Here is a 27,420-nt window from a genome sequence, read left to right on the forward strand (position 1 = left end):
CAATGGGGCAGCGGGGCCTGGATCCAGTCCCTCCCATGCCGAGATGCCCATGACTCCAGCCCCTGCCCCTCCACTTGTGATGGCAGACCCTGTGCCATCACACCAGACACAGAGAGGAGGCAGCTGTACAATCAGGATTCCCTCTGGCCACCCTCCTCCTGTTACAGTAGACAAACCTGTGACTTACGGGATCCTGGACATGAGGCAAGAGCCCACCATCCCAGTGACAACAGCAGCTATGGCAGAAGCAAGGCAGCAATGACCCCAGATGCAAAAGAAGCTGCAAGGAAGGCCCAGAGCCATAGCTCTTATAGAGACTGCGGAGGCTGGAACATGAGAGCTCTCAAATACAATACCAGAGGCACTCAGAAAGAGAAACCAAAAATCTGTGTTATAGTGCCACCTACCAAAAAAGCAAAAGAAAGAACTGTAACATCTAACATTTCATTTCAAATGCAGAGACAAGACAATTCATTAACTATCATGAGGAAGCAGTCACACTGTACCACAGAAAATAAATGACAATTCTCCAGAAACCAACAAAGCTGACAGAGAATTCAAAATAGCTGTCAGGAAGAAACTCACTGAGCAACAAGAAAAACTCAGAAAGGCAGTTTAAAGAGGTTGGGAATAAAAATAATAAACAGAGCAACACTTTACCAAAGAGACTGAAACTCTAAAAAATAACCAAACAGAAATTCAAAACCAAAAAGTTCTTTAGGAGCTGAAGAACTCAAGAAATAAGATGAAAAATATTTTAGAAAGCAGTGGAAATTAAGAAGACCCCACTGAAGAGAGAATCAGCAAGCTCTAAGACAAAAAATCTCCCTGGTTGCTCAGATGGCAAATCTGAATTGGCTTGCAATGCAGGAGACCTGGGTTCAGTCCCTGGGTTAGGAAGAGCCCCTGGAGGAGGGCATGGCAACCCTCTCCTGTATTCTTGCCTGGAGAATCCCATGGACAGATGAGCCTGGCAGGCTACAGTCCATGGAACTGCAAAGAGTTGGGAACGACTGAGCAACTAACACTTTCACAAGACAGAAGTCTAGAAATGATACAAGCTAGAAGAGGAAAGAGAAATAAGACGTAGAAAACAAAATTCTATGAGAGCTATCTGACTCTCAGGAAGAGATATATTAGGGTAATGGATATTCCAAAAGAAGAGAAAAAGAAGGAAGCAGAGAGTTTAAATAAATGAAAGCTGAGAAATGGGGAAGGAACTGGATGTACAAATCCATGAAGATGAGTGAACACCTAATCATCACTTTGTCAACAAAGGTCCGTCTAGTCAAGGCTATGGTTTTTCCAGTGGTCATGTATGGATATGAGAGTTGGACTATAAAGAAAGCTGAATGCTGAAGAATTGATGCTTTTGAACTGTGGTGTTGGAGAAGACTCTTGAGAGTCCCTTGGACTGCAAGGAGATCCAACCAGTCCATCCTAAAGGAGATCAGTCCTGGGTGTTCATTGGAAGGACTGATGTTGAAGCTGAAACTCCAATACCTTGGCCATCTGATGCAAAGAACTGACTCATTTGAAAAGACCCTGATGCTGGGAAAGATAGAGGTCAGGAGAAGGGGACAACAGAGGATGAGATGGTTGGATGGCACTACTGACTAGATGGACAAGATTTTGGGTGAACTCTGGAAGTTGGCGATGGACAGGGAGGCCTGGTGTGCTGCGATTCATGGGGTCACAAAGAGTCAGACACGGCTGAGCAACTGAACTGAACTGAATTACCTCAATGCAAAAATACCTTCTCCAAAAAAACTTTATATTAATACTGTCGAAAGTCAATAACAAACAAAAAAGTATAAAGCCCTCCAGGGAAAAGAAGGACAGTAACCTACAAAGGAACCCCCATTAGGCTCTCAACAGATTTCTTATCAGAAAGCCTACAGACCAGGAGAGAATGGAATGACATTCTAGAAATTATAAAAGATAAAAACTGTTACCAGAGACTACTCTATCCAGGAAAGTTGTCATTCAGATACGAAGGAGAAACAAAGACTTTGCCAGACAAACAAAAGCTGAGAAGATTTATCAATACTAGACTTCCCTTACAAGAAATGTTGAAAATAATTCTTCTATCAGAAACGAAAAAAGTACACAAAACTTTGAGTAAGGTGATAAACAGAACCAAAAAACTGTAACTGTTTATAAGAAGAGCTTTTCAAACATGTTATTATACCATAAAGGTTAAAGGGACAAATAAAGCAGAAAAATAACTATAGCCACCTCAATTTGTTAATAAACTCACAATATAAACAAGAAAAACTGGAGACAACAAAAAGATAAAATTGGAAGAGGAAAAGGGAAAAGGGTACATTGAGGGTCAACGGCCCCAGCACCCCAATTCTATCAATTTCACACAGAACGTCAGCACAGTTAAGTGGGTGTCAGTGCCTTTTAGAATATTCCGATCAGCCAGAATCAACAAATAATAAAACCCTGAACATCAGCTGTACAGCCAGGCGATCAGACATAGGAAAATGAAGCACTGCAGCTATTTCCACGGAACAGGGCTAAAACTCTATTTTTTCAAATGTAAAATGTATTAAATGCAGGTATGTAAAGAAACAGTTCATTTTGGAATTTGAGTAATTAATTTAGGGAAGAGCATATGTATCATGGAGATATCGCCAATTAATATTCTTTACAAAGAACCAAGCTGAGCTGAGCAGACATCAAATCAGTCATTTATATAAGAAACAGAAACAGGATTACTGTGAGACCATAAATCTGAAATAAATCATTTTCTGTCTACCAAGGAAATTTTCATATTTAGTTTTCCTAAGTCAGGTCCAAATCAATCAGCAGAAGATATTTTAATTTATTTAGCCCTGGACTAAATATTTGCCTGGAAAATGTAACTTGTCCATTTTGGACTTACTAAAATTCCTCAAAAAAATACTATATAAAATAAAGAAACCATGCTACAGCATAGTAAGAGTAATTAATAATACTGAATTATATTTTTAAATCACTAAACGAGTAGCTCTTAAAACAAAAATTCTCACTGCAAAGAAAGAAAATTCTAACTATGTGTGGTGATGGATGTCAACTTTTTCTGGTGATAATTTCACAATATATTATATAAGAAATCATTACATTTGGACACCTGAAGCTAATATAATGTTACGTGTCAGTTATATTCCAACAAAAATAAATTATTTTAAAAAGGAATATTATAAAGGGTATCTTTAACATGGCTTCTCTGGTGGCTTGGCAGTGACGAATCTGCCTGCCGATGTAGGAGAGGTGAGTTTGATCCCTGGAAAAGGAAATGGCAACCCACTCCTTGCCTGGGAAATCCCATGGACAGAGAAGCCTGGCAGGCTAGAGTCCACGGGATCACAAAAGAGTTGGACATGACTTAGCAAATAAACAACAACCTTCAAAACAATGTGTTTTCCACTCTGCTTTTCCTTCTACATCAGATGCTATAGGTACCACAGTGCAGTGAAAAAATATAGCCTGTGAAATTGAAAAATGGTAGCTCATTAGTAGATTCCACAACTCTTGTTTCTTCAGGTCTCTTTCAAATCTCCTTGTGTTTTTGTCACTACCTCTGTCCCTCAGGGTGAGAGGGTATTATTTGGTAGAGGGGACAATGAATTTACTGATTGACCAAACCATTATAAGCACCCCAATGCTATAATCAATGAAACCCACTCTCACATTCCTGGGACTTACCTGTGTTTATTTGACAGCTCAGAAAAGCCACCCATTATGAAATGGCAAGTCCAAGGAAAATGCAAGAGTGTCTACAGTATCTTCGCAAAGCGCAGTCCAGGAAGGGCTTTAGTTTTTGCTGCCTTTGAGGGGTAAAGGAAGAAGGGTCTAGTAAGTACGTGTTTTGCAGATGTACTTGATCATGTTTAAAGACATGGTAACAGGAGGGTAGTGTTCAGTTTCCTCCTAAATGAATATCTCTTTATTGATCCATGCTATCTTCCTGTTGCTAGACTTTTTTTTTTTTTAGTTTCTTCAGAACACCAACAGATAGCATGAAAATGAGTTACCTCCCTATTTTTCTTACAAATAGCTGTGAAAAGAAGTGAAAAGCAAAGGAGAAAAGGAAAGATATACCCATTTGAATGCAGGGTTCAAAGAATAGCAAGGAGAGATAAGAAAGCCTTTCTCAGCAATCAGTGCAAAGAAATAGACGAAAACAATAGAATGTGAAAGACTAGAGATCTCTTCAAGAAAATTAGAGCTACCAAGGGAACATTTCATGCAAAGATGGACTCAATAAAGGACAGAAATGGAAGGGACCTAATAGAAACAGAATATATTAAGAAGAAGTGGCATGAATACACAGAAACTGTACAAAAAAGATCTTCACAACCCAGTTAATTATGATGGTGTGATCACTCATCTAGAGCCAGACATCCTGGAATGTGAAGTCAAGGGGGCCTTAGGAAGCATCACTACAAACAAAGCTGGTGGAGGTGATGTTGAGCTATGTCAAGTCCTAAAAGATGATGCTGTGAAAGAGCTGTACTCAATATGTCAGCAAATTTGGAAAACTCAGCAGTGGGCACAAGACTGGAAAAGGTCAGTTTTCATTCCAATCCCAAAGAAAGGCAATGCCAAAGAACACTCTAACTACCACACAATTGCACTCATCTCACACGCTAGGAAAGTAATGCTCAAAATTCTCCAAGCCAGGCTTCAGGAATACATGAACCATGAAATTCCAGATGTTCAAGCTGGTTTTAGAAAAGGCAGAGGAACCAAAGATAAAATTGCCAATATCCATTGGATCATCGAAAAAGCAAGAGAGTTCCAGAAAAACATTTCTGTTTTATTGACTATGCCAAAGCCTTTGACTGTGTGGATCACAATAAACTGGAAAATTCTGAAAGAAATGGGAATACCAGACCACTTGACCTGCCTCTTGAGAAACCTGTATGCAGGTTAGGAAGCAACAGTTAGAACTGGACATGGAACAACAGACTGGTTCCAAATAGGAAAAGGAGTACATCAAGGCTGTATATTGTCACCTTGCTTATTTAAGTTATACACAGAATATATCATGAGAAACGCTGAGCTGGAGGAAGCACAAGCTGGAATCAAGATTGCCTGGAGAAATAACAATAACCTCACGTAAGCAGATGACACCACCCTTATGGCAGAAAGTGAAGAATACCTAAAGAGCCTCTTGATGAAAGTGAATGAGGAGTTTGAAAAAGTTGGCTTAAAGCTCAACATTAAGAAAACTAAGATCATGGCATCTGGTCCCATCACTTCATGGCAAGTAGATGGGGAAATAGTGGAAACAGTGGTTGACTTTATTTTTCTGGGCTCCAAAATCACTTCAGATGGTGACTGCAGCCATGAAATTAAGAGATGCTTATTCCTTGGAAGGAAAGTTATGACCAATCTAGACAGGATATTAAAAAGCAGAGATATTACTTTGCCAACAAAGGTCCATCTAGTCAAGGTTATGGTTTCTCCAGTAGTTATGTATGGATGTGAGAGTTGGACTATAATGAAAGCTGAGTGCAGAAGAATTGATGCTTTCAAACTGTGATGTTGGAGAAGACTCTTTAGAGTCCCTTGGACTGCAAGGAGACCCAACCGGTCCATCCTAAAGAGATCAGTCCTGGATATTCATTGGAAGGTCTGATGCTGAAGCTGAAACTCCAATACTTTGGCCACCTGATGCAAAGAGTTGACTCATTTGAAAAGACCCTGATGCTGGGAAAGATTGAGGTCAGGAGGAGAAGGGGATGACAGAGGATGAGATGGTTGGACAGCATCACCAACTCAATGGACATGAGTCTGGGCAGGCTCTGGGAGTTGGTGACGGACAGGGAGGCCTGGCGTGCTGCGATTCACGGGGTTGCAGAGTCGGACACGACTGAAGTGACCTAGAAGTAGCAGTAGCAGTAAAGAGTTGGACACGACTGAACTGAACTGATCTGAAACTGTAAATAGGCAGAAGTTTCAGCATGGAGGTCCCATAGTAACCAGGTACCATAATCACGTATCTGCTTTTGCCCTTCCCTGCATTGAGTATGATTAATGTCGGCTGATTTACGAACAGGAACCCTCCTTGATGTTCTATGCCTGGTTAACTAAACTTTAATCTTCCCCTGCATCTTTCCTCCAACCTCTCCTTCATTCATTTTTCCAGTTGTCCTAGCCTAGCCTAAACTTTATTTATCAAGACAGAGATCTTGTATGTTTGTCTGTTTTTATGGGAAGAAGTGATTGGGACATCTTTTTCCCTTTCCAGAATATCACAGTTAAATTTGAGGTGAAAAATCCATGCATTTGCATCATGCAGGAATTAAATTATGTCTGCCCTGCTTTATTCTCCATAGCTCTTATTTGATTTCCTTTTATCTGATTTTGGCACTGTTTTTATTTCATCAGAATTGACTATAATCTTTATAAGCACCTATCACTTATTAATTTATAAATGGATGATAAAATGAAGTTGGAATTTGACTATTCATGGCTGAATTATCCTAGTTATCTTTTGGTTCCTTCATTTCCCCATTTTCCCCAAACTTGTCAGAAGTAGAGGAAAAGATAAGGGATAGAACTCAAATTCTTCAATTTTAAGTGATCTCATCTGAGTTATTAAAAGACTATGTTTTTGATATAATTATAAATTATCACTCACCAATATTACACAGCTATTTTTATGACATATCTCATCAGTATTTGCTACTCTGACATGATATAAAAATTACCACTGATTTGTGTCAAGCATTATGCTAACACTGTAAGATCATCTTATTTAATGGTGGCTCAGATGGTAAAGCGTCTGTCTACAATGTGGGAGACCTGGGTTCAAGCCCTGGGTTGGGAAGATCCCCTGGAGAAGGAAATGGCAATCCACTCCAGTACTGTTGCCTGGAAAATCCAGAGGAGAATCCATCCTGGAAAATGGACAGAGGAGCCTGGTATGCTACAATCTATGGGGTCGCAAAGAGTTGGACACGACTGAGCAACTTCACTTCACTTCCTTATAATCCCAGGTAGTAAGTCACTATTAGCCCCATTTTACAGATGAGTCAAAGAGAGCAGAAGTTCCACAAGTCAACAGAGCTTATGGGGAAGAACTGAAATTCAAATCTAGTTTGCATAACTCTAAGTGAAAAGTGAGAGTGAAAGTCGCTCGTGTCAAACTCTTTGCAACCCCATGGACTGTAAAATCCATGGAATTCTCCAGACCAAAATACTGGAGTGGATAGCCTTTTGCTTCTCCAGAGGATCTTCCCAACCCAGGGATTGAACCCAGGTCTCCCGCATTGCAGGCAGATTCTTTGCCAGCTGAGCCACAAGGGAAGCCCAAGACTATTGGAGTGGGTAGCTTATCCCTTCTCCAGTGGATCTTCCCAACCCAGGAAATGACCCGGGGTCTTCTGCATTGCAGGCGGATTCTAACTCTAAACTTGTGTACTTAATACGACACAGACTTTAGAAATATCTGCATTTTAAATTATAATTTTATTTAAATTTCAATTACTTCACAACTCTACTTAGAATTTACAAGTACTATTGGTTCTCAGTGGCTTAGGATAAAGCATAAACCTAAAAGTAAACCACAGATAAGAGGATAGTGAAAGTGACTGACAGAAAGTTTTTTTTTTTTTTTTTGCATCATGTCTGATAACCCTGAGTAGTCCATCTCTAGCACCTTGATCTTGAATGAGCATATTGCCAGTGTATGAAATGGCTACTAATAAACAACTAGATACAAAGCCAGGCCAGCCAGCCCATGAAGTTCCCATTTTAGAAAGCCCTGAGTAACTTAGACAATTGCTTGGGAATCCCCTTTCCCACTCCTGTGCCCTAATTTCTGCTCTTATATTTTATATTTATTTAACATTTGCCAATAAAGAGTGAACTCACAAAACCCTAGGCACCCCACCTTTGACCCCAGTCAAGGCAGAACCCCAGGTCCATGTTCCCCTTCTATCTACTCGAACCTTAACTACGTAGCTCTTCATCAGCTGGGTATACCCTCTGGGACAGGTAAGTAACAGATGTTTTCTCAAAGCTCTCTGAAGGCTATTGCTGACGTGCATCTTGCAATCATTCTAAGAACCACAAGGGCTGGTCCAGCCACAACACTGACTCCAAAAGGGGAAGTATCTATGGGGACTTGTCACAGGTAGTAGAGACTCACGTGAGTGCCACAGGTATTCGGAAGCTGATTTTAGTAATGGCGCACATACAAAAGACACTTATTTATATATGAATAAGTGGCTTTTGTGTGTGTGTGTGTGTGTGTGTGTTAAGTTCAGTCACTCAGTCATGTCTGGCTCTTTGCGACCCCATGAATCGCAGCACGCCAGGCCTCCCTGTCCATCACCATCTCCTGGAGTTCACTAAGACTCACGTCCATTGAGTCCGTGATGCCATCCAGCCATCTCATCCTCGGTCGTCCCCTTCTCCTCCTGCCCCCGATCCCTCCCAGCATCAGAGTCTTTTCCAATGAGTCAACTCTTCGCATGAGGTGGCCAAAGCACTGAAGCTTCAGCTTTAGCATCATTCCTTCCAAAGAAATCCCAGGGTTGATCTCCTTCAGAATGGACTGGTTGGATCTCCTTGCAGTCCAAAGGACTCTCAAGAGTCTTCTCCAACACCACAGTTCAAAAGCATCAATTCTTTGGCACTCAGCCTTCTTCACAGTCCAACAACACATCCATACATAACCACAGGAAAAACCATAGCCTTGACTAGACGCACCTTAGTCGGCAAAGTAATGTCTCTGCTTTTGAATATGCTATCTATGTTGGTCATAACCTAACTTCCAAGGAGTAAGTGTCTTTTAATTTTATGGCTGCAATCACCATCTACAGTGATTTTGGAGCCCAAAAAAATAAAGTCTGACACTGTTTCTACTGTTTCCCCATCTATTTTCCATGAAGTGATGGGACCGGATGCCATGATCTTCCTTTTCTGAATGTTGAGCTTTAAGCCAACTTTTTCGCTCTCCTCTTTCACTTTCATCAAGAGGCTTTATTAGCTCCTCTTCACTTTCTGCCATACCAGTGGTGTCATCTACATATCTAAGGCTATTGATATTTCTCCCGGCAATCTTGATTCCAGCTTGTGTTTCTTTCAGTCCAGCATTTCTCATGATGTACTCTGCATATAAGTTAAATAAGCAGGGTGACAATATACAGCCTTGATGTACTCCTTTTCCTATTTGGAACCAGTCTATTGTTCCATGTCCAGTTCTAACTGTTGCTTCCTGACCTGCATACTGATTTCTCAAGAGGCAGGTTAGGTGGTCTGGTATTCCCATCTCTCTGAGAATTTTCAACAGTTTATTGTGATCCACACAGTCAAAGGCTTTGGCATAGTCAATAAAGCAGAAATAGATGTTTTTCTGGACCTCTCTTGCTTTTTCCATGATCCAGTGGATGTTGGCAATTTGATCTCTGGTTCCTCTGCCTTTTCTAAAACCAGCTTGAACATCAGGGAGTTCAGAGTTCACGTATTGCTGAAGCCTGGCTTGGAGAATTTTGAGCATTACTTTACTAGCATGTGAGATGAGTGCAATTGTGCGGTAGTTTGAGCATTCTTTTGCATTGCCGTTCTTTGGAATTGGAATGAAAACTGACCTTTTCCAGTCCTGTGGCCACTGCTGAGTTTTCCAAATTTGCTGGCATATTGAGTGCAGCACTTTCACAGCATCATCTTTCAGGATTTGAAACAGCTCAACTGGAATTCCATCACCTACACTAGTTTGTTCATAGTGATGCTTTCTATGTGTATATATATATTAGTTTTCCAGTTATCTACTACTGTCCTAAAACATAGTGGCTTATACAACAACAACCATTTTCTTAAATTCAACGTTCTGTGGGTTAGGGACTCATGTAAAGCTTGGATAAGAAATTCTTCTGTGGTGTGAAACACGAGTAGGGTTTTCTGTGATGTTCTGCTGGTAGAAGGGAACATCTGGAAGATTCAAGAGTCATGCTAACAGGATTGTCTTGATGGAAATGAATAAAATCCCCAGTTCAGCTGAGACAGTGAACCATGAAAGCTACACTTCACCTTTCCAGCATCACAGACTCAAGGGTAGTCAGAAGATTTACATGTCAACTCAGAGTTCAGAGTCACAGCACAATGAGAGACTGGATGAAACTACCTGTGCTGGGTAAAGAATCATTCCTGTTAGCAAAAGCCATAACAAAGCCCATCAAGACTCAAGAAGATATATCAGGACCCCATCTCTTCATGAGGTACCTTCACAGCCAGTGCCAAGAGACGAACCAAGATCTGGGCTAAGTACCATGCACAAATCACTGCCTTCAATTCATTCATAAAGTCCATTTTATAGATCAAAAATGAAGGCACAGAGATCAAATAAATTGGATGAGACTTCTAAACTGAAAAAAACAAAAACCAGGGAATCAGGGGTATACTTTCAGAAGAGAAATACATGCTCTGACAAATCCACAAATAAAGGATAAATCAATTTACATGTATTAACAGCAGCATTAATCTATTATACAATGTATTGAGAGGAAAAAAAAAAAAACCCTCCAGAGACAAAATGATAACTTGTAAACAGCCACGTACAGCAAAAAATCCAGTTTATTTAAAGTACTAATGATTTGGGAGAATGACATTCTAACATGTATACTATCATGTGAATTGAATCGCCAGTCTATGTCTGACGCAGGATGCAGCATGCTTGGGGCTGGTGCATGGGGATGACCCAGACAGATGTTATGGGGAGGGAGGTGGGAGGGGGGTTCATGTTTGGGAATGCATGTAAGAATTAAAGATTTTAAAATGTAAAAAAAATTAAAAAATAAAAAAATAAAGTACTAATGAAGCAATGGTATGGAGCTAAGGGTGAAAAAATAATCATGCCATAAAAGGTCATGAAAATGCACCACCATATTTGTAACAGGGAGTGTGAGTGAATGTGTGTATGTGTGTGTGTGCACACACGTTGTTTGCTAGATACAAAGATACAGAGCAGAAGGACAAAGAAAACATGAAACTCTCAATCGGGGAAAACTAATAAATATACATGACTGTTGACAGCTTTCTAAAGACAGGTACACTGTGCTGCACATGATTTATACGCTTAGCTCCTGGCTTGAAAACAGAAATCAGCACTGGCTCCACAAAAGCTGCTGAACTTTTCTGACCTCCAGCACTACAGGAAACTGCTCAGTGGTAACTTTATTCTCAAGAGCTAATTGACTGCTTGTAATTTTATGCAAATTTCTACCTGGTAATTTCAGTCTTGGGGCGGGGCAGGGGCAGAGAAGAAAGGTTTCCCTTCCTGGAATGTATAGTTCATGGTTAATAATTACAAAAAGCACTAATAAGTAAAGAAACAGTTATAGCTTAAGGAGAACATAGGCAAAGAAGCATTAATTTTCCTCATTAAATGTACTTAATTAGCACAGCTCTCCTCTGGGGGCCAGGAAATAATGAGACTGTGACAGCCCCTGACTAAGAACATGCTAAATCTGTTTGTTTGTTTTTCCAAAAAAAAAAAAAAAAAATCCCCACCTATTACACTTGCAGAACCATTTAGAAATAATAAGGAAAGTAATTTATGTCAGTAAAAGTCAACAGTACATTTTTATAACTCTGTGATCATATAGCCAAAAATATATATACACTCACTACTTAAGCTATAAACCTCCTTTTCAAAATAGGTTAAATTTTTTGAGCACACAATTAATTGATGAAGAGTATATCTGTAGTTGGTGCACACAGTTAAACAGGAATTTGTAAACACCCCAAACACCTGAGATGCAGCACATGTTGCAGGACAGATAATAAAACAATCACGTGACAACATGACTCATTCAGCACCTTTGGGTATTATGAGGTAGATGTCATCATGTCCATTTTATATATGACAAAACTATGGCTCAGAAGGTTATTAAACTGGCAAAGGTTTTGCTCTAGAGAGTATCCAAAATTTCGGCATTGATCTGCTCAAATCCCAAATCCATTCTTTCCATCTAGGTTTTTGTAGGAGCAAACAGACAATTTCTGAATTCTACATGCATAATCAAGGTGTATCTTGCCCCCTGACCATCGACCTTTGATCAGTTTTTCAAAGTCAGTACCTGGAGGTGGGAAGTGGGGCAGGCAGCAAAGCTAGCTCTCCACTTAAATGTCTTCCTTAGAACAAAACGATTCAGGGCCCCAGTGGCTAGTCTACCATGTGGTGCTAAGGAAATGATACGCTAGTCACCACATTAAATGATTAATTCGACAGGGTATTTAAAATGATCACTTTTGATTGTATTATACCATGACAGGGGCAGCAACATACCAAAAAAAAAAAGAAAAATACACCACTTTATATGAGCCACAGAAACCTACAATCTAATTTGAAGGCATTAAATGAAATATTAAAAGAAGGACAGTTTGTGGTATTGAACTTCAAATGAGATTGTTCCATGAGTTAATTTAAGAATTAGAGGTTTTCCCTAAAAATTAGTGAGGTATACAATTATTTCTGACTCCCTGCTACTTCTGTGTCATCTGAGAATACCTGAGCAATGACCTTAATCGTGAAGTGCTTCTGACCTCATTCTTCTTCTACTTTGCTGTATCATTTTCCCTTTAATAATAATCAGTTCACACCATTGCTTCCCAGATGGCTCTGTGGTATAGAATGTGCCTGCCAATGCAGAAAACACAGGTTCAATCCCTGGATTGGGAAGATCCCCTGGAGGAGGAAAACGGCAACCCACTACAGTATTCTTGCCTGGGAAATGCCATGGACAGAGGAGCCAGGCAGGCTACAGGCCATGGGATGGCGAAGAGTTGGACATGACTGAGTACACACACACAAACACCACATGTTCGTTCTTCGATCCGTAGAGTAAACGTGTGAGATTTCATCCCACCCTAGAGCTTTAAGTGCCATCAGTACTGTAGGGTAAGGGAGTTAAGAGAAGGCGAGGTTCGGAAAAAGAACGAGACCGGCACTTTACAGGAACAGATTACCTTTAACGAGGCGAGAAGGGGCAGCAGTCAGATTAGTGAGCTGCTGCACTAACCCAAGAAAAGAGTAAGTATATATAGGCATGTATGTGGAAATCTATTGTCTTAAGGGGGCCTGTTCTTCTCCAATGTTGTTCGGAGTAGTTATCTCTTAAACAGCTGGGACAAGGAATTCTGGAGATTTGCCAGAGGCTGAGACCAGCTGAGAGCTGCGTGTGATCAACGTTAATGTCCATTTTTTTCTTCAGGTGAGAGTTCTTTGTTTTGCATAGAATGGTGGAGAGGACCTGGAGGGGAGTTTTAACTTTCCTTCAAGTATGCTGACAAATCATCAGTTGATATCATGACCACTGGGTCTTCCAGATCTCTGAGCTCATTTACTCAACATATCTTCACCTGTATGTTGAAAATCCATTTCAACATGTGAAATATGACTCAATCCTTCACCCTTAATACCTGGCACATACATATATTTGATATATTAGATTTTTAATCCTTAGAACAAAACTAGGAGATAGTTTCCATTAAAGTTCTTTTTTCAAACATGAGGAAACTGAGGCACTTAGGTTATAGTACATGCTCATAGCTAGCAAGTGGATACAGTCTGTCTTTGGAGTCCACACAATCAACCATGACCCTCTATTGCTACATCTGTTCAGACCTACCTCCAACATATATCTCACACTTAATCACTTTGCATCTTCACTGCAACCATCCTGTAATATACACAACCATACGCTCAGAGGTCCAACAGGTATCTCAAACTATACATGTCAGAACTTTTGGGGTTTTTTTGGCTCTCTTTTCTCTGATAGCATTCACCATGTGTCAAACACTGTTCTAAATAATTTTAATGCAGCACCTCCTTCAGTCTTTAGGGCAAGTGATGAGTTAGGTATTATAATTCTCATGTCATTCATGAGGAAACTAAGGCACAGAATTTAAGAAACTTGCCCATGTGATGAAGTCATGAAGATGGAAACAAACACTTTCTGTCTCACATCCATTGCAGGACATAACTCTTCCTTGGGTTTTTCTGCCAAATGAATGCGTTTCTAGCCCCTGGCAGCAAAAATCCCTGGGATTTATCACTGATTACCCAATTTTACTACTTAATTCTTCCCAACATACAATCATTAAGCAGATCCCCTCAGCACTATCTCTCCCATATATCTCAAACCTGGCTACTTCTCCCCATCTTCACAGCTATTAATCTCTTGCAGTCAAGTGACTACAATCCACTGTCTCCCCAATTCTTGTTTGTGCAAAGAACTTTAGTCTCTGAGGCTCCCCCAGAGTTCCAAAGAGCAGACTCAAACAGGTAATGATTAGAGAAGCAGAAAACTCAGGAACAAAGGAAATCAGGTAATAACAGCTTTAACAACAGTCTCAGGACTCCTACCTCCTCCTGAAAGGGATATAGCTAACAATCTAATACGTATCTTGGAGCGGTTCTTCAGAAACGAAGACTCCCACTGCTGGAGGATGTTGAATACTCAATGACCACAAACACATAGATCTTAGACTGGTTTGCAACAGAAGATTGATGATTAAGATTCCCCAAACCTCATGACTGTTACCTCATGACTAACAAATAAGAATGTCCATGAGCTAATCAGAAAACCTACAACCGTCACCTATACTGTTGGCTTTAAAAACTATGGTCTGAAAGCCATTGGGGAGGTCGAGTCTTCTCAGCATTTTCATTCTCCTTGCTTCGTGCTGTAAGCACTTCCTGCAGTAAGTGCTGTACTTTCTTTTACCACAACCCAAAGTCAGAAGATAGGCTTTGCTGTGGGTTGGGTAAATGGATCTGAGTTCAGAACAGTAAGAGTTTCTCTCACTCAAAATCTCAAGTCCTTTCAAGCATTTCCAGTTATGAATCTGACAAGGTAAACATTTTTTTTAAAGGGTTAAGAAAAGTTTTTCAGTATGACAATGAAAGAAGAAAAATAGCTGTAGTCTACAAGGATACAAGCAGAAATGTATCCTATTTTGTTAAGGGTGAGAGGTGGGTAAGATTATGTTTACCAGAAGCTTTTGGAATTTCTTACAACAGATGACAGAGAGTAATTATATAAATATCTTCAAATATTTTAAAGTTCAAATAGTGTGCCATAAAGAATGAAAGACGGAGCCACAGTGAAAACAACGCCCAGTTGTGGATGTGACTGGTGATGGAAGTAAAGTCTGATGCTGTAAAAAGCAATATTGCATAGGAACCTGGAATGATAGGTCCATGAATCAAGGTAAATTAGAAGTGGTCACAGGAGATGGCAAGAGTGAACATCAACGTTTTAGGAATCAATGAACTAAAATGGACTGGAATGGGTGAATTTAACTCAGATGACCATTATGTCTACTACTGTGGGCAAGAATCCCTTAGAAGAAATGGAGCAGCCATCATAGTCAACAGAAGAGTCCAAAATGCAATACTTGGATGCAATCTTAAAAATGACAGAATGATCTCTGTCGTTTCCAAGGCAAACGATTCAGTAATCCACGTCTATGTCCCAACCAGCAATGCTGAAGAAGCCGAAACTGAATGGTTCTATAAAGACCTGCAAGACCTTCTAGAACTGATACTCAAAAAAAGATGTCCTTTTCATCATAGGGGACAGGAATGCAAAAGTAGAAAGTCAAGAGATACCTCGAGTAACAGGAAATTTGGCCTTGGAGTACAAAATTAAGCAGGGTAAAGGTTAACAGAGTTTTGCCAAGAGACTGCACTGGTTATAGCAAACACACCCTCTTCCAACAACACGAAAGAAGACTGTACATCTGAACATCAACAGACAGTCAATACCCAAACCCAAACCAGATTCTAGGGTTTGCATAGAATATGCAATGGTTTGCATAGAATATGGTTTGCAGATTCTATGGTTTGCATAGATTCTATGCAGCCAAAGATGGCGAAGTTCTATACAGTCAGCAAAAGCAAGATCGGGAGCTGACTGGCTCAGATCATGAACTCCGTATTGCCAAATTCAGACTTAAATTGAAGAAAGTAGGGAAAACCACTAAACCATTCAGGTATGACCTAAATCAAATCCCTTACAATTATACAGTGCAAGTGACAAATAGATTCAAGGGATTAGATCTGATAGACAATGTCTGAGAACTATGGATGGAGGTTCATGACATTGTACAGGAGGCAATGATCAAGACAATCCATAAGAAAAATAAATGCAAAAAGGCAAAGGGGTTGTCTGAGGAGGTTTTACAAACAGCTGAGAAAAGAAAAGATGCAAAAGGCAGAGGAGAAAAGGAAAGATATACCCATGTGAAGGCAGCATTCCAATGAATAACAACGGGAATAAGAAAGACTTTCTCAGTGATCACTGCAAAGGAATAGAGGAAAACAAAGAATGGGAAAGACTAGAGATCTCTTCAAGAAAATTAGAGATACCAAGGGAACATTTCATGCAAAGATAGGTTCAATAAAGGACAAAAATGGTTTGGACCTAACAGAAGCAGAAGATAGTGAGGAGAGATGGCAAGAATACACAGAACTACTAAACAAAAAAGATCTTCATGACACAGATAACCACAATGGTGTTATCACTTACCTCAAGCCAGACATCCTGGGATGAGAAGTCAAGTGGGCCTTAGGAAGCATCATTACAAACAAAGTTAATGGAGGTGATGGAATTCCAGTTGAGCTATTTCAAGTCCTGAAAGATGATGCTGTGAATGTGCTGCACTCAATATGCCAGGAAATTTGGAAAACTCAGCAGTGGCCACAGGACTGGAAAAGGTCAGTTTTCATTCCAATCCCAAAGAGGGGCAATGCCAAAGAATGGTCAAATAAGTAAGTGAGTTGCTCAGTCGTTTCCAACTCTTTGCAACCCCATGGACTGCAGCCTGCCAGGCTGCTCCATCCATGGAATTTTCCAGGTGAGAATACCAGAGTGGGTTGCCATGTCCTTCTCCAGGGGATCATACTGACCCAGGGATTGAACCCAGGCCTCCAGCATTTCAGGCAGACTCTTTACTATCTGAGCCACCAGGGAATCCCAAAGAATGTTCAAAGTACTGCACGATTGCACTCATCTCACACGCTAGTAAAGTAATGCTCAAAATTCTCCAAGCCAGGATTCAACAATACGTGAATGATGAACTTGCAGATGTTCAAGCTGGATTTAGAAAAGGGAGAGGAACCAGAGATCAAATTGCCAACATCCACTAGATCACAGAAAAAGCAAGAGAGTTCCAGAAAAACATCTACTATTGCTTTATTGATTACACCACAGCCTTTGACTGTGAGATCACAACAAACTGTGGAAAATTCTTGAAGAGATGAGAATACCAAACCACCTTATCTGCCTCCTAAAAAACCTGTATGCAGGTCAAGAAGCCACAGTTATTACAAGACCTAGAACAATAGACTGGTTCCAAATAGGAAAAAGAGTACATCAAGACTGTATATTGTCACCCTGATTATTTAACTTATATGCAGTGTACATCATGCAAAACGCCAGGGTAGATGAAGCGCAAACAAGCTGGAATCAAGATTGCCAGGAAAAATATCAATAACCTCAGATAGGCAGATGACACCACCCTTATAGCAGAAAGTGAAGAGGAACTAAAGAGTGTCTTAATGAAAGTGAAAGAGAAGAGTGAAAAAGCTGACTTAAAACTCAATATTCAGAAAATTAAGATCATGGCATTTGGTCCCATTACTCCATGGACAATAGACGGAGAAACAATGGAGACAGTAAGAGACTTTATTTTCTTGGACTCCAAAATCACTGCAGATGGTGACTGCAGCCATAAAATAAAAAGATGCTTGCTCATTGAAAGAAAAGTTATGACCAACCTAGATAGCATATTAAAAAGCAGAGACATTGTTTTGTCAACAAAGGTCTACCTAGTCAACAGTATGGTTTTTCCAGTAGTCACATATGGATGTGAGAGTTGAACTATAAAAAACCTGAGAGCCAAAGAATTGATACTTTTGAACTGTGGTGTTGGAGGAGACTCTTGAGAGTCCCTTGGGCTGCAAGGAGATCCAACCAATCAATCCTCAAGGAAATCAGTCCTGAATATTCATCGGAAGGACTGATGCTAAAGCTGAAACTCCAATACTTTGGCCACCTGATGCAAAGAACTGACTCATTTGAAAAGACCCTGATGCTGGGAAAGACCGAAGGAAGGAGGAGAAGGGGATGACAGAGGATGAGATGGTTGGATGGCATCACTGACTCAATGGACATGACTTTGAGCAAGCTCCAGGAGTTGGTGATGAACAGGGAATCCTGGCATGCTGCTGTCCACGGGGTCGCAAAGAGTCGGACAAGAATGAGCAACTGAACTGAACTGATTGTTTGTTATGTTCTAAGTTGTTCCAGCCGTGTCCGACTCTTTGCATTCCTATGAAGTACACCCTAACAGCCTTCTCTGTCGATAGGATTCTCCAGGTAAGAATACTGGAGTGGTTTGACACGGCCTCCTTCAGGGGATCTTTCAGACCCAGGGATCCAACCCTTGTCTACTATGTCTCCTGCACTGGCAGGCAGTTCTTTACCACCAGGGCCACCTGGTGAGCCCAAAGGTCTTAATACTGACAGATAATAAGTTATTCGGAGAAAACAGAATCTTACTATTATGGCCACTGCATAATGAAAAGGCTGAAATTGAGAAGGCCAACCATTATTGTCACAAAATGTCCTTTGTTTAGGCAAAGCTTACCACGGAGATTTGGGGTAGATAATTATATTACCACGTAGATAATGGGGATTCTAACTCTCAGAGAAGGTGTTCTGGCTCACTCAAATTTACCATCCAATTACTGAGTTCAAATGAATGTGTGCTGGGTTGCCTTAGTAACATTTTAGAGAATTTCACATAGTGTAAACTGGTAAAAACTTTAGAAATTATTAAATAGAATTGTTCACATCTTGTAAACAAAGGAATTGAAAATGACATGAATGATGGCCTTTAATTTATAAAGTGCTTTCCCAACCATGGGCTCATTACATTCTTATGAGCTAGGTGAAGTACGGTAGTTCCTAAGTAATCATGAAGGATTCGTTTCAAAAGCCTCCAAGGGTAGAAAACCCCACACATGCTCAAGTCTCAAATGGTGCAATGTTTGCATATAACCTACACATATCCTCCCATATATTTAAATCTCTCTAGATTATAATATCTAATACAATACGCATGCTGTGTAAATAGTTGCAAATACAAAATAAATAGTTACCTGTGTGTGATAAATTTGTTTTGCCTTTTGGAAATTTGCTGGAATTTTTTTCAAATATTTTCCATATGCTTCAGATGGGGTACCATGGATAAAAAAGGCAGATTGGAGGAGGTAAGACTTTACATTTCCATTTTCACAAAGGGATCAGACTCAGCACTATAACTGTCTGAAAAGTCACAGAGCCATTAAACTGCTATCACAGAGGTGCTGCAAACAGGAACTCACTCATGTGGAAAAGGAACATAAGATCTGAGACCTTACATTTCTAAAATAGGTTGCCTAAGCCTTTCTCTGTAACATCAGTGAGATTTCTTTGCATCTAGCTTGTTTTGCATAATGTGCAGTTTTACATGGGGGCTTCCCTGCTGGTCAGATGGTAAAGAATCTACCTGCAATGCAGGGGATCTGTGTTCAATCCCAGGGTTAGAAGATCCTCTGGAGAAGGAAATGGCAACCCACTAGAGTACTCTTGCCTGGAGAATTCTTGGACAGAGAAGCTACAGTCCATGGGGTCACAGAGTCAGGTTGCCTAAGCCTTTCTATACAACATCAGTGAGATGTCCTTACATCTATTTTGTTTTAGAAAATATGCAGATTTACATAGTTCTCTAAAGGCACAGGCATTAGAGCTTCATTTATTAGCTGAAAATCATACCATTCTATTTATGGTATAACACATAAACTGTGGTATATGGTATATGGTATAACACTAATTATTAACAGCAGAGACCTGAACTCATAAGAATTATTTACTTGTAAGAATGAAGAAAAATACTAGGAAAAGTAAGCAACTACTATTATTTCAATTAATGTATTTTTTTCCTCATGAATAGATTAACAAACTAATAAAAAAAGGGAAAACCCAAATAGAAAAATGGGCAATTAAGAGTTCAAAAAATAAAAAGGTAACAAATATGTTTTGGTTTTTTGAGAAACAAATGGAATACATTAAACATTTATAAATAAGGAAGAGGAGTCTAAGCAGAAAGGGAAGAACTGCTATCAGAATTAAAACACCTAGGAGTGAAAGAAGGGAGCTAAAGAGAAAACACAGAGAAAGAGTAGAATTCCACTGGTGTTTTAAAATTGGTGTCATTGATGTAAAAGTTTCAAGATGATTACATCAGTTTAAAAAAGATGGATGGGCAGAGAGAGCCAAATTGAGATGGATAGATATACCGAAGTTCAGGAAGGTCAGAAAACATTTCATTATGTGCCTCACTTAAACCAACAGAATTTTTTCCTGTTAATTTGTAGATACAGTGAACTGTTTCAGTACATGTATTTTTAATTTCAGGCACACAAAAAAGTATCATCCTGATTGCTTTCGTTAGAAAAGTAACTTTTGATAATAAAAACAGGTTCTTCATCCTGATTTATTGTTTAAGAAGTATATATGTACACAGTAAGAGTATATTTACACATTATTATGAGATGTGAGATGAAGTGAAGGGCCAAACATTACCTAAGGCATCATGAATGACCTTGGTATCGGACCATGAAGGTGTCACATATCCCTTAGGAATGAAAGATTTATTTCAGATTCACTCTCTTATAAAATTCTTTCTCTCTGTATTGATATGTGTGTTTTTAAACAAGGCAAAATAATTATTCGAAAATAATCTTCCTTGATATCCAGAAATATCTTGTTCTGTCATGATGTAACATATTTCTCAAGTCTCAGTGGGTTTTGGAAAATGCAGGCACATTTCTAACAAGCTAGTCAGAAACCATATCCCAGCAGATTCTCATGGGTTCTGAGAAATTAAAAACAATAAGAAAGGGTTACAGCTCCAGGTCTTTTATTGTGATATTTTGCTCCAGTACCCTTTCATGTAAATTGATGTTAGATGAAATAATTCCTAAGAGTTTTCTGGTTCTAAAATCTTATAATATTCCTCTAAAAAACTATTAGTGAAGAATATTGTGGTGGATTAAAGACAGTCACAGATACTTTGCTATCTTCCCCATCAAAAGATGGTGATGATTTCTCCTCTCTGGAGTTGGGGCTGGCCCTGTAATTGCTTAGCTGATTGAGGTGGGGAAAGTTATGCTGTGCAGATCCAGGTCTAAGGCTTAAGAATGCCTGCCAGTTCCCATTTCTGTAGCTTCTTGATTACCCTGAGTAAGAAACGTGGCTACTCTGTCAGGGGTAACACAGGGAAACACAGGACAGAGAGACAAGGCCCATGGGCTACTTAGAGAGAAAAAGGGACACACTGTCATTATAACCTGCCGGCTGCCCTCAGATGCCTCCAGCCCCAGCTGCCATCTGATTATAACCATATGAGACCCCAAGGGAGGGCAGCAGTAGAACTGCTGAGCTGAGCCCAGCCAAGCCACTGAACCAGGAGATACTGAAAGCTACTAAGGTTTTAATTTACTTTTAATTTAATTTGCGCTACCAAGTTCTAGGATTGTTTGATATACAATGCTAACTAAAACAGGTATTACATTTCAGCATTATAGTCGGTATAATTAAATTATTTATTCCACAAATTATATATTTCAGATCATATAAAGTACCTGTGTAAACACATACAGTCAGTTCTGCCAGAATCTGACATATGCAATGCTAAAAAAAAAAAAAAAAAAATCACCAAACCACAAAATCTTGCAATATACACTACAAGGCCTAAGGGAAACATGGAGTTTGGCAAACATCACTCAGAAACTTTGTTAGTGACACCTAAAAAGTAAAGCTAGGAACCAAATATAGCATCACATTAAATAATTAAACACATTAATCAACTGACACACACAAATACTGCAACAAAAACAGCAATTTACCTTGAGAAAGACCTGAAGTTTGTTTGTGGAGTGGGTGTCAGAAGAATTGCAGCTGTAAGTTATTGGTCTTCAGCACCAAAGGTCTGCTAAGGTACAGTGCAACTGCAAGAAAGTTATAAAATCAAACAATCCCCTAATTAAAAAAAAAAAAAAAAAAACTAAAGTTACAATTTCCCCAAAATGACATCAACCATTAGATATTTCAATTCTAATTCATCATAAACTTCATCTGTATGGCATGTGGTCCAGGAAAAAAAATAAAACACTTTCCCAACTATCATTAAAAATCACTTTTTATTTTATCAAAATTACTCAGGTATTTGCTATAGTTCTCAGAAATACTACTTCCCACTCCCAGGAAATATCTAAAAGAAAATGCAATATTGTAAATCAGCAAAATTAAATAATAACAAATCTCTTCACAAAAAAACAAGTGCTCTCCTAAGATATTTTATTATTTTAAGAGTCCTTCTTCTTAAAGATACCAAATAAAAGTTTTAAATACTTTTTGAGTTCTGAGTCAAGATTTTACATACTTGAGAAGATAGACTATTCTTTTTTGTTGTTGTTAAATGTTTTCAAGACAAATAATAAGCATTTCATGGGGAAGGTAGGTACTGTGGGAATATGGGAATAAAAAAGACTTCTGGTAGAGAAGCCTCTTGGTATAATCTCATTTTTAAGGATATCTATTTCATATTTGAAGTCCAGGAAAAGTGAACATACATGTTTTATGTAGACTTTTGGGAAATCCTCTTAAAAAGTATTCTGTTATAGTATGTCTTGCTTAGGGCAAAGAAAAAATGTTTGTGATCAGTTTCATTTGTCTCAATATTTAAGTATTAGCATTTTAACATAGGTATTACCAATTTTTAAAAGTACTTTCCTCAAAATCCTTCCAGACTGCATATGTTGCTATATTACAATTGCTTATTAAAAGAGAAGTAAAAGTTCAGTCCTAACTAAATTTGAGATTCAAATGAGTTCCCTGTAAGAGGAACTAATTGAAAAAGATATTAAAACGCAGTGTCAAGCAGGAATCCTTGGTATCTGTTACACAGCTCGAGACCCTCAAGTGGCAGAGGACTCAGTTTAACAAACCTATTAAGGGATAATTACAAGTTTTTGACAAAGCTCTTAATTAAAAGGGGGTGCTCCCTCTTCACAACGCTGGAATGGTGCAAAAAGAGAAGCTTACAGATAACTATGATAAGAGGTGTTTGTTTTATTTTGTTTTATGTAATTTAAACTATTTTAACTAAGAGAACAGGATTAGCTATTTGGTCAACTTGGAAATTGTCTCAGTAACTAAACAAGAGAAACAAAGGTACTCCACTTCTTTCAAAAGTTAACATGCTTACTAGTCATTACTATTGGAAAGACCAAATAAATGGGCACACTTACGACCTACGAGATTCGGATGCGATTCCTGGGTCAGTAAGATGCCCTAGAGAAGGGAATAGCAACCCACTCCATAATTTTTGCCTGGAGAATCCTATGGACAGAGGCGTCTGGCAGGCTACAGTCCATGAGATCGCAAAGATTCGGATAGGACTGTAGCGACTTAGCACGCAACTGAAGCTAAACTTCACGCGGCTGATATTGGCACTTTAGTAAATTGTAAGCCATGCAAAACAGAGCAGACAGCTGCACTATCCGCCCCCACCGGCCTAGGCCCTTTGGAAACAAAATTCACAAGCAGCTCCACGGGACCCCAGAACCTCGAGATAACACGTTACTAAAATCAGCCACACGAGGTCTTAGCACCTGGTGAGACTCAGGGCGCAGAAACCTAACAAGCAAAACAGTTCCGTGAGGGATTGGCTTTGATCCCACGCCTGGAAAGAGAAGGCCTAACTTGCTAACAAGATGCCCAAGCTCCACAATGATCCTGTAATGTGCCTTTAATATCTTAAGGGTTTCTAATTACATAGAAAGTTAACAAATATACATACACAACCTCAACAAACAAAAACTTTCAGGACAATGTTTTCAACCCAAAATACTTCAAGGAACCATTTCCTCTTGGTCTAAACAGAGTTACTTAAACAAGAGAAGAAAAGCTAATTTAATGAGAGTCAGTCTCAGGACCCCTTTAAACCACGAGAAACTTGTCCTGACCGTGCGCGCCGCCTCTGGAGTCCGCGTTCCAAGTCTCCGGGGGCGGGTGTCTGAGCGAGGACCGCCGGTCCCTGGCGATTCCCTCGGGCTGCGGGCGTCCGCGGGATCCTGCTTCCCGGGTCCGTATGGGCTGCGCTTGGGGGCCACAGGGGGCCGGTATCCCGGCTGGGGCGACGCGCGGGCGGCCCTTCCCCTCGCGCGTCCGGTCCCCGCGGCCGCGAGCGGCGGGCGCCTCGCGGGTCCGGGAGCGCGGGCTGTGCCGGGCGAGAGCGGCCGCGGGGCGAGCGCGGCGGGCGCGCTCCGCGGCCCCAGGACCCGGACAGCGGCGCCGCCGCTGCCCTCTCGCCGCCTCCCCGCTCCCGGCCCGCGCGCGCCCGCCCGCCCGCCGGGGGAAGGGGAAGAGGCGGGAGGCTGGAGGCGGCTCCATCCTCCCAAGCCTCCCACCCGGGTTGGCCCCACCGGTCCGCCTGTCAACAGCCTGGGTGTGAGGTCGCGGGCATCCCACTCTGGCCTGCGGGATCCGAGCAGATCGCAGGCATGTTGGTGGTGGCCGCGAAGTAAAAGCCAGGTCTCGCCTCCTGGAAAGTGGGTGAGAGTCTGAGACGACCGAGGGCGGCTTTTCGGAGCGCTCCAAAGTTGGTTATAGTCACATACAAGGATATCTACCCCCACCCAGCTCCTCAGCACAGTGGGTGGGAATAGTCACAATTACTCCTATGCTTCATGTAACAATTATCAACACAGTATAGAGATTCTGTGACTTGGCCTCGGCATAATTTATCCTGAATTACTGCCACCTGTCTGCTTTCACTTCCTTTCTGGACCTTTCCTTTCCTAGTGCCCAACTTCTGGACAGGCTGAAAGCTCCACCAGGATTGGGACTGAGGTGAGTTTAGATGTACCAGTTGAGCTCTGCACCGCCATCCCGTAGTAGGCTCAGAGCTGATGGTTTCCTTGAATTAATGAACCACTGGTGAGCTCTTCCCTCTATTCTACAGTCTCCTGAAGGTGTTCCAGGCTCTAGAAGAGAAGTGGAAGGACTGCAACTGAAAGAACATCTTTGGATCTAAAACATGAGGTTTGCTGCCCCAGATTTGTGCTTCATTAAGCATCTTTTTTTTTTTTAATTCTCATTTTGATTCCAAATAGCTCCAAAGGTATAAATATTTAATAAATAGTAATCAACCTACAGTAAGGTTTTCTTTTGATATTTGTAGGTTTGCTGCTTAGCACTAACCTTTTATGCAAACAATAACTGGATTTTCCTTGGAAATAAGGATTCATCCCCGTCTCTCTGCATATGCGCTTCAAGTGATGCTAACTCTTGCTCTGACTCCAGTGCAAATGGGGTCATGGAACAAGTTCAGTGGAAGTACCTAGTTTTCCTGGTAATGGGGATTATTTCAGAGATATTTATATCCCAAGCCGAGGCAGTTAAATACAAACATTGAGTTCTGGAACTCTGTAAACCTACAAATTAAAGTCACACCAGTTCAGTTCAGTCACTTAGTCGTGTCCAACTCTTTGCAACCCCATGAATCGCAGCACGCCAGGCCTTCCTGTCCATCACCAACTCTCAGAGTTTACCCAAACTCATGTCCATCCAGTCAGTGATGCCATCTCATCCTCTGTTGTCCACTTCTCCTCCCGCCATCAATCCCTCCCACCATCAGGGTCTTTTCAAATGAGTCAGCTCTTCCATGTGGTGGTCAAAGTATTGGACTTTCAGCTTCAGCACCAGTCCTTCCAATGAACACCCAGGACTGATCTCCTTTAGGATGGACCGGTGGGATTCCCTTGCAGTCCAAGGGACTTGTAAGAGTCTTCTACAGCAAAACAGTTCAAAAGCATCAATTCTTTGGTGCTCAGCTTTCTTCACAGTCCAACTCTCACATCCATGCATGACCACTGGAAAAACCATAGCCTTGACTAGATGGACCTTTGTCGGCAAAGTACTGTCTCTGCTTTTCAATATGTAATCTAGGTTGGTCATAACTTTCCTTCCAAGGAGTAAGCTTTTAATTTCATGGCTGCAATCACCATCTGCAGTGATTTGGGAGGCCCAAAAATAAAGTCTGACACTATTTCCACTCTTTCTCATCTATTTCCCACAAAATGATGGGACCGGAGGCCATGATCTTAGCTTTCTGAACGTGGAGCTTTAAGCCAACATTTTCTCTCTCCTCTTTCACTTTCATCAAGAGGCTTTTTAGTTCCTCTTCACTTTTTGCCATAAGGGTAGTGTCCTCTGTATATCTGAGGTTATTGATATTTCTCCCGGCAATCTTGATTCTAGCTTGTGCTTCTTCCAGCCCAGCATTTCTCATGATGTACTCTGCATATAAGTTAAATAAGCAGGGTGACAATATACAGCCTTGACGTACTCCTTTTCCTATTTGGAACCAGTCTGTTGTTCCATGTCCAGTTCTAACTGTTGCTTCCTCACCTGCATATAGGTTTCTCAAGAGGCAGGTCAGGTGATCTGGTCTGCCCATCTCTTTCAGAATTTTCCACAGTTGATTGTGATCCACACAGTCAAAGGCTTTGGTGTAGTCAATAAAGCAGAAGTAGTTGTTTTTCTTGAACTTTCTTACTTTTGGATGATCCAGCAGATGTTAGCAATTTGATCTCTGGTTCCTCTGCCTTTTCTAAAACCAGCTTGAACATCTGGAAGTTCACAGTTCATGTATTGCTGAAGCCTGGCTTGGAGAATTTTGAGCATTACTTTACTAGCTTCTGAGATGAGTGCAATTGTGCAGTAGTTTGAGGATTCTTTGGCATTGCCTTTCTTTGGTATTGGAATGAAAACTGACCTTTTCCACTTCTGTGGCCATTGAGTGCAGCACTTTCACAGCATCATCTTTCAGGATTTGAAATAGCTCAACTGGAATTCCATCACCTCCACTAGCTTTGTTCGTAGTGATGCTAAGGCCCATTTGACTTCACATTCCAGGATGTCTGGCTCTAGGTGACTGATTATACCATCATGATTATCTGCGTCGTGAAGATCTTTTTTGTACAATTCTGTGTATTTTTGCCACCTCTTCTTAGTATCTTCTGCTTCTGTTAGGTCCATACCATTTCTGTCCTTTATCAACCTCATCGTTGCATGAAATGTTCCCTTGGTATCTCTAGTTTTCTTGAAGAGATCTCTAGTCTTTCTTATTCTGTTGTTTTCATCTATTCCTTTGCATTGACCTCTGAGGAAGGCTTTCTCATCTCTTCTTGCTATTCTTTGGAACTCTGCATTCACATGCTTATATCTTTCCCTTTCTCCTTTACTTTTCACTTCTCTTCTTTTCACAGCTATTTGTAAGGCCTCCTCAGACACCCAT

The 27,420-nt window shown here is 40.5% G+C and overlaps 1 protein-coding gene across 1 annotated transcript in view; it reads right to left on the reverse strand.

Moving 5' to 3' along the window:
* Window positions 1–25,009, reverse strand: part of LOC138442816 (GAS2-like protein 1) — an 89,839-nt gene extending 64,830 nt beyond the window's left edge. Inside the window, exons 1-3 of the mRNA XM_069594990.1 lie at window positions 24,932–25,009; window positions 24,086–24,701; window positions 21,965–22,066 (exon numbers count right to left, since the gene is read on the reverse strand). Of these exons, the coding sequence (XP_069451091.1) occupies window positions 22,002–22,066; window positions 24,086–24,701; window positions 24,932–25,009 (759 nt within the window). The 3' untranslated portion in view covers window positions 21,965–22,001. The remainder of the gene's footprint in view (window positions 1–21,964; window positions 22,067–24,085; window positions 24,702–24,931) is intronic.
* Between the last annotated feature and the right edge of the window lie 2,411 nt (window positions 25,010–27,420).

This window comes from Ovis canadensis, chromosome 6 (assembly GCF_042477335.2).
Source record: "Ovis canadensis isolate MfBH-ARS-UI-01 breed Bighorn chromosome 6, ARS-UI_OviCan_v2, whole genome shotgun sequence".
NCBI lineage: Eukaryota > Metazoa > Chordata > Mammalia > Artiodactyla > Bovidae > Ovis > Ovis canadensis.